The following is an 8857-nucleotide window of genomic DNA, read 5'->3' as shown; positions in this document are numbered from 1 at the left end:
TTTATGAGATATTAGTTTTGAGTTTTATTTTTTATGTGTGTTGTGTTTGATTGTCCTTTTTTTTTTTTTTCGAACAAAGTTTGGTTGTCCTCTTTTTTTTAACAAAGTGTTTGGTTGTCCTCTTTCTCTGTTTTTGTATGCTTTTTCCTTGGGGCATACCCTAGTGTTTTCTATGTGTGCTTGAGCGCTTGTTTGTTATCATTTTATTTGGGGAATTATGTCAGTAGTCTCAGTATTTTGTTTATTGTATCATTTTAATTTTTATAATTTTAATTGAGTCAATTTTGAACTTGAATTTATGATTTTGTTTCAATTTAATTCAATTTTTACAATTGTTAATATATTTAAATGAAAAATGCACACATAAGTTGCATGTGTCATACTTTTATGTTGTGTTTGGTTAGGAGATTTAGGGAGGAATTTGGAAAGAGAAAGGGAAAAGGCGTGTGAAACTATGTGAAATATATGCATGATTTATTCACATTTCACCTACCTTTTCCATTTTCCTTTCCAAATCCCTCTCCAAATCCCCCAACCAAACACAGCATTAAGGGAAAGATTATAAGTTTGCTAAACTCGGTTTGCGTCAATTTGGTCCAATTGATAATACCGTTTGTATTTTTGATGAAAAATGATCACTAAATTGGTTGAGTGAATAAATTTAAAATGTAAGAATCAAAATGATATAAGGAGCAAAATATAAGGACTACTAATATAATTTAGCGTTCTTCTTTTTGGACCTGTGTGGTGCCATTTCCCTTTTCTTATAAATCAAACTTTAATTTGTTGATGCTCCTTGTTTCATCATCCATTCTTGTTTGTTTATCTGCTAATGAAAAATTGACTGTGTTTGACATTATATTTCAGAAAATAATTCACCAAATTTTGTTATCATCTTCTTGTTTCAGCAGTAAATTCTCTTTTTGCTGATAAAAAAAAAAATCGTCAAAATGGTTGGTTGGTTGGACCACATTTGAGCATGGAACAAAATGAGTAGCCGAGGATTTTTTTTTATTTATTAAAAAAGCCAATCAAAATTTTCTAGCAATACGAGGATTCAATATCATAAGAATATTAGTTTTACAATTTATAAGTAAAATTGGCAACTGGTTTTAAGAATTTGACAGAGCTTAGAAAGCAGAAAGCTAGAATTATAATCATAACGATATAGTATAACATCCAATATCCAATAGAATTGAATCCTTAATTCGTGTTGCAGTAATTCTATTATTTCTGTTAATACAATCATAGAAAAACAACTTGAACATGCAATTGAAAACAATAGAATGTCAAAACAAACAATAATAGAACATAGTAGTAGAATTCAAATACAAAGCGCTGTTTGGGGCTAAAATAGTCTCAAACACATCGTTTGGAAAGTTGCTATTTTAGTAGGCTATTTTAGTTTTTTGACTATTTTAGTAGGCTAAAATTTTTGTGTTTGGAAAGATGATTGGATTTTTTTATGGTTGGATGTGATGTTTGTGAGAGAAAAAGTGAAATGATTATAGGTTTGATGTGATATTTTGTCTTATTAGTTATTTTAGCCTATTTTGTCTTTTTGTGAATTTTAACCTAAATTAAGCTATTTTTTTTCTCCCCAAACACCCCCATAATAGTCTCAAACGGTAGCCTAAGCCACTGACTTATATTTAATAATAATAATAATAATAATAATAATAATAAAAGAGTAGCCTAAGCCACTGTCACATTGACAGCCTACCACAACAGGTAGTAAGTGACAATTTTGCCCCTTTAGACCAATTTGAAAAAACGTGAATGTCTTAGGCTAGGAACAAATTTGTCATTTTAGCCTAAAACATCATTTCAAATACATTTTTCAATATAACAATCAACCAAAAAATTCAATCTACTTTCCCAAACATAAAAACTAAAATAGCTTATTAAAATAGTCAAATAGCTTATTAAAATAGTCAAATAGCCAAAAAGCCAAAAAAAGTAGCCACTTCCCAAACGAGGCCATGAACAAACATAAGTGTCTTAAATTCAAAGGGAGATGATAGAGCAAATGGTCTGTATAAAAGTAAGCACAAGTAATATAATTGTAGCAACTGTTGAAGCAACTCTCCATGGGCTGCTAAAATAATCTCGTTTTAGTGTTGCTTTCCAATCGTGCCAAGGAAGCTTGCAATACGAATTCAAGTGTTTGGAAATACCGCAAATGTATCCTCTATAGGAACATGTAGTAGTTGTTATCCACTATAGGAACATGTAGCCAGGAATGAGTGTAAGTTTTGTCATTCTGAGATTGAATCACTTAATCATGTTCTACTGATTTGTCCCTTTGTTTGGTAAGTATGGTCCACCATAGTCAAATGGTGGGGTTTGCAATGGGCCTTCCCTAGTTTAGTGGACATGCTAATGCACTGGTGGATAGGTTGGAATTTTAGAAAAGGGGAAAAGCAACTGTGGAGATCAGTTTTGATTGCTGGTTTGTGGTTCCTTTGGAAATGTAGGAATGATTGTCTGTTCAATGAGCAGCAACCTTTTTGTGAGGATCTTTGTGAGTTAATTAAAGTTAGAGTGGCCAATTGGATGAAAGCACACTCATTTGGGCAAGGGTATGCGGTGGACGAGTTTGTCTTCAACATTCAACAAGTTAGAAGTTGCTTATAGTGTTCTGCTAGGTCTGTGTGAATGATTGGCACTCTGTTGGGTCTGTGTGCACTAATTGGGGTGGTTTCTTGGTGTGGTTATTTGTTGTGGTTGGTTGCTTTTTTGTTGTTCCCTCTTCCTTGTTGGTTTCTCACCAACTTTCTTGGTCCGAGCTAGCACATGATTGTGTGATCTTGGTTGTGCCAACCTAGTTGGGATTAGGAAGTTTCACTACGATGCTATTTACTTGTTCCTCTTTTATTGATGTAATTCATATGTGTTTCACTTTGTTTTCATCAATAAAAGCCTGTCTTTTGCTGATAAAAAAAAAAAAGGATTATTAAATGGGTTCGACACAACAGATTTATCACCAAGCCAGTTCTCCAAGATTCCATTCTTTGCAAGGATTCTACATCTTCAGGGGGTGTCAATGAGGTTGTCCATGAAGCAAATGTAATCAATCATGTAACTATTTTGTCGATGAAGATACCACTCTAGAGCTATGATGTTTCTAAGCACCTGTTCTGTCTCGTCTGTTATGCGCAATTGTGGGATTTTCAACACTTGTATGTCAAGCAAGCATTTGGTTGAGGAGCCAACCCTAAACTTCACTCCAGTCTTGTGAAGTGCTGTTGCATTTTGAATTCATACGTACTTAACACTTCCTGTTGGCACCGATCTTTGGGATAATGGTGCATGATATATCCTCAATAAATCATTAAAATGTCGTATATCAGAACTTTTTGTGTTCACTTTAAATCCGGATTGTGATTGGTGATACAAACAATCTTGAATTTCAGCACTGAAAATGCTAGAAATGAATGACGAAAAGTATTCTGTGATTGAGAGCTGAAGGCTATGTTAAAAAATCCCTCAAGAACAAAGAAGGGAAGCTAATTTTCAAGTAAGAACAAGTCCAATTGCAGAAAATAGTCCAAGGAGGACACTCCACCATGGCCACAATGATGAAACTGCTATCAAGTAGAACCATTTTGACAAATTCATCGTTGCTAAGCTCAATGCTTTCTACATAACAATTTTGGATTCTTTTTTCCCAATTCTTTATCATTTTAACACAATCCTTCAAATTAATTGTTTCCCAACCAAGAAATGCCTCTAAACACCTCATCTTTTTCTCTTCCATGCCTTTCAAGTGTGTTTCACCGTGATGATGAAGAGGTTCAATAGAAACCATTTGAGGTGTGTAGGCCACTTCGTTTAATTGGCGAAGTTTTCTGTAAACTCGACAGATACAATTCTTAGCACGAGGCAACAATCATGGAAAGCATGTTAACATTTGTCTAATATGGAATTTTCCAATTTGATGTAGTTATCTTCGAACTGATGATTTGAACTTGAGTTTTTCATTTCAAGTCCACAACCAGATGTGCCTAATGTTTCCATCTTCTTGTTCTTTTCCTAGTGACAATTATTTGAAAGACAAAGGAGTACACAATCAGCTCAATGTTGCCCCTATGTATGCATTAATTGGTGGCCGATTAAGGAAGAAATTGAGAAAAGCTTCAACCTACAAAGAGGGCCGGCTCAACCACAAGTGTGACCGGGGTCAGCCCTGGGATTTATAAGGCCTAAGACGAATTATGAAAATGAGACCTTCTTATATATGTGTTTTTTAATAAAAAAAAATTATGCATAAAATGTTAAGTATCAACAAGTTTTTTATTTAAATTTACTTGAACATATAATTATTAAAATTATAAACTAAAATTTGCTTTTATATATTAAAATAGGAAGAAATCATTACAAATACTCAAAAACATTAAAAATTGGGCCAAAACCACACTTGTTTGTATATGTTTTAATTTCAATTGGGTCAAACCATACTCATAAATTATTATTTTTTTCATATGGGCCCAACAAATTTTTTTGGGCCCTTTAGACTGCCCTAAAGCAACAAAAATAAATTGGACCTATTTAATTTGTCATATACTATCAGGCACTACTAAATTTGGAGGTCCTATTTTGGGCCAATGTTTTTGGGGCCTAAGACACAGGTCTCAATGGCCTTAGCCTAGGGCCAGTTCTGAGTGTGACCTAAAGCAAAAAATTAAAGTCAGGTTGTTTTTGTTTTGTTTTCTTCTTTCTTAGGCTAAGAACATATTAAAATAGATTTTTACTAGAGATGAAAGAATACAAGTGTGATGAGAGGATATTGGACTTTTTTTTACTAATTTTTTTATCAAATTTAAATTTGATGTAATATTTGGTGAAGGATTGGAGATGCTCCAATCCAATCCATTTATTATTTCAAATTATCATGTCATGTTCATGTGTCCTGTCAATAAATTTTATTTTTACTTAAAAATGTAAAGTGTATGAAAAAATTTAAAAATTTCCCTGCAAGTTAAATTTAAAATGACAAATTTGAAATAATAAAGTGTATTGAATGAAATTATTCAAAAGAATAAATTTTCACCACATATTGCATATTCAGCCCATTTTAAAATGACAAATCAAAATGACAAGTTTTATTTTTACTTAAAAATGTAAAATGTAAAGTGTATTGAATGAAATTATTCAAAAGAATATTTGATTTTAACTAAATTTTATTTTCTTAATTTATGAGTGTGAAAGAGTGGGAGATAGACTTTTACTGGTACACAAATGACAGGAATCTCTACTAAATCACTAATTTTTTTTTTTTACTACACATATAAATGTGGTCTTTGGTGTAGAGCCCATGTATAAAGTTAATAGAAAATTTGATAATCTTATTTTATTTTGGAAAAGTTATTGACATTCTTTATTCTTTCTTTATTTTTTTATTTTACCTATAAGATTTCCATTCAAAATGAGGCCTTTTGTTATACTGAGGCCTAAAGCAAGTGCTTCACTTGCTACCCCCCTGAGCTAGCCTTGCCTACAAAAAAAATTTCCCATATTTTTCTATTCATTTTTTCATTTAACAAACTCATAGATTTTGTGGGGACATAATTTTCAACATGTTCACATGGCACATCTTGTGTCGAGGTGTCATGTGGCAGAATGTAACTAGTCTAGGTATGAAAACGATCCGTACCAAGGTTGACATATTCGGCGAACAACATGAGTCCTAGAAAATGAATTACTCCTAGGTTGGGTATAATTATGACTTTTTTGAGAGGTTAATCCTAACCTAATTAGAAGAAAAGAGTCTTAGATAGTGTGTTGTTCCTAAAAGGATCGCGATTGGCATGCAAACAACTATCAGGAGATGACAAGGCACTCTATATAAAGGTAAGCATCCCCAAGGGTTAGAGGTATATGTAAATTAGTGCATTCAAGTTATTTATGCATTATATCTTTTGTGATGTTATTGATTTTATCACCAGAGTACTCTCTCGGTTAAATAGCAATTGGGATAGTACTAATCTCGGTTAGTATTAGGAGTGCTCTACTGGGATAGCACTAATCTCGATTTTGTAGGCGTGGATCTCTGAAGAAGCTTTGTGCTCTTCTGCTTTGCTCCCAAAATTCTTGGAAGAAGATCAGAATTGGTTGTATGGTAGGAAGGAGATCAGCGTTGACTGTGTGGTCAGATTTTAGCAAATACATATTTGATAGGACAAATTACACTAGTAATGCCTACATTTTACTCTTTTAATTATTATTATTTTTTTTGTATCTTCAAAAGAAAATTTTATTGATAAATACCGACAAAAACAATATAAGGCTACATAAACATCAATAAGGGAGAGGGTTGAGCAAAAACGCATCATAGCAACACTCGCCCAGCCCAACTTAGAAAAGTGAGCCCAATCATGCGAGACCACAACGTAAAACTAAAAAGGTTGGATAGACCTTACATTTTGGTCTCTCATTTTAGTCTATATATTTTTAATTGACTCAATTTTGATCATTAATTTTAAATTTTCTTAATTTGGTTCAATTGACAACGCCATTAGTGTTTTTTGTATAAAAAATGATCATTGAGTTAGTTGAGATTAACTAATTGAATTGATCAAGTTTACGATCTTCTCTTAAAAGTATTACACATATCACTCATGTGTGCATTTTTCATAAAATAATACTAATAGTTGTAATGAATTGGACCAATAAAAGATTCAAACTCAAAATCGAGCCAATTAAAATTAAAAAAATAAAAACAGCACAAAGGATGAAGCAAAAAAATAAAAAATAAAAAAAAGGAATTTTCGTATTTTGGCAAAAGTCCGAGAATATGGGTGAAGAATGTAGATGAGAAGATTGTACTAATGGAGAGAAGAAGATGATAGGTCTTGAAAGTGCTAATGAACGGACCTGATTTCCTGAGTTAATGCAATTATAAATAAATGAGTCAGCTTAGTGTCAAATTCGAATAACTCAAAATTAATACAAATGATTTGTTTAATAAAATATTTAGTTACACATTTTAATGTTATTTAACATATTTAAATCCTTTATGCGAAACCTATTCTGTTGAATAAAAATCATGTAGAATAATATAATTTTTCATTTTTCATTTGAGATAATTTGATATTTTAAAAAATTGTTTTGGAATCAATGTAGTAAACAAAAAATAATAAATAATTAAGTTTTAGTTTTTTCAAATTGGATAAATAAAATTGAGTCAAAATTAAACTCTTTCATGAATTATTTCATCTAGCAAGATTAGTTTAATGAAATTTAACTATGAAAAGAGAAAAAAGGGTTTATATAAACTTTATATTTTTAACAAGGACAAAAATTTTGTCATAACAAACTAACATGATACAAATTTAAAATGACACGATAGGGGTTGAATTAGTATTGCATGAATTCTAACACTAATTCTAGATAACACGACATGAACATAATTAACACGATATAATTCTCACTTGCAATAAAAGGATAAGAAAAAGAATAAAGTTATATACACAAATTAGTATACTAACGGATGATGTGTCATAATTTAAAGACTTTTGGTCTTGTAGTTTGTATAATGGTAGGGTCTATAGTTTTGAAGTGACAATGTCATAGCATTTATTCGTACACTAATTAGTATACCAATTAGTGCATGTAGTACTATTTTAAAAAAAATTGTCAATCACTAATGTTTTAAAAGGTTCTATTTTTTGCGAATTAATTACTAAAAGAAGGCTTGTAGTTATTATCTTTAGTGACACGGATTTGAATCACAAAAATAATCTCTCTAAAAATTAAGGTAAGAGTGCATATAACTTATCCTTCTTAAATCCTCTTTTAATTGGAGTTTCGTGTGTTGACCTACCCTAAGCAAGGAAAATAAATTTGGTTAAAAAGAGCAGTTATTTGGTGTGTTGTGACAATGATGCTGAGGTTATCACATCATTAACTAGTGTGACCCACACCAATTGGTCATTAGAATCCATTGTAAACCCAGAGGTCATATGTTCAACCCTGGCATACAACAATTTACTTAAAAAATTCTATCATTTCATTTGTTTGAGAAATTTGATTTGATAGGACCACATGGTATTGCACCTAGGGAAAAGAAGGGACTGATGATCCGTGACTAATAATCCATAGGGAAGATATTGGGATTTGGTTTAATGGTTTAATAATAGTACCTTAGGGTGTGGTGAGAGAGGTTAAGAGTTTGAACTAGTGGAGTAATAAGAATTTTGTCAGTTGTAATCTAATTAAATTAATATGCTGACGTTATCTTTATTAAAAAAAGAGAGAAAGGAACGAGAAAATTGTTCAAATCGGTTCGGTTTTCAATTCTAGAGCTTTGGTTACGTGTCAAGTTTTTCTAATTGGTAATCTCGTTAGACAAAAAAATTTTCAATTGTAATTTTATTCGATCTTTTGTTTCAGTGAGGTTATGAGTGTTTAGATGCGAATCCAACTTGAATTGTGTTTGTGCAGATGAATTTGTATTGACATTGCATACCTTATTTGCCATTTCGTTGACTATGTACAGGCAGCGCCTAGGCGGGGTCGAGGGGTAGTGCCCGGAAGCAAAAAGGAAGTGAAAGTTGTTTGATCGCTTGAACGATCATTTGTGCGCTCGAGCAGTCATATGATATATCTAGTATTTCTGTCTACAAACTGAACTTCTGGGAAGCAAGTTTTACCGCTCGAGCAGTAGATGTTGCGCTCGAGCGGTTGGCCTATATGTTTTCGCATCGTCTTTACTCACATCGCTCGAGTGGTGACGTGTGCGCTCGAGTAGTCTTCACTACTTTGTTTTCTATAAAGTACACCGTTTGCTCGTTTTAGGGTTAACCCGTCTAGATTCTTAGAGAGGAAGAGAAAACAAAGTGTTTTATATTGGAGG

The 8857-nt window shown here is 32.2% G+C and overlaps 1 protein-coding gene across 1 annotated transcript; it reads right to left on the bottom strand.

Moving 5' to 3' along the window:
- Positions 1-2007: 2007 nt before the first annotated feature.
- Positions 2008-8482, bottom strand: LOC145802602 (UPF0481 protein At3g47200-like). Its single transcript, XM_082895343.1, has 3 exons — positions 8471-8482; positions 3569-3874; positions 2008-2220 (listed from the first exon to the last, which is right to left on the bottom strand). The coding sequence occupies exons 1-3, from the start codon at positions 8480-8482 to the stop codon at positions 2008-2010; spliced, it is 531 nt and encodes a 176-aa protein (XP_082751469.1).
- Positions 8483-8857: the final 375 nt, after the last annotated feature.

The sequence above is a fragment of the Camellia sinensis genome, chromosome 11 (assembly GCF_055761805.1).
Source record: "Camellia sinensis isolate YWXY chromosome 11, ASM5576180v1, whole genome shotgun sequence".
NCBI lineage: Eukaryota > Viridiplantae > Streptophyta > Magnoliopsida > Ericales > Theaceae > Camellia > Camellia sinensis.
This window is presented reverse-complemented; position numbering and strand designations above follow the sequence as displayed.

Bases quoted from the DNA above. Each gene is read 5' to 3' on its own strand.
- LOC145802602 (XM_082895343.1), bottom strand. The intron at 2,221-3,568 runs GTGGAGTGTCCT...ATGTTCCTATAG, and splicing joins GTTTCATCATTGTGGCCATG to TGGATAACAACTACTACATG.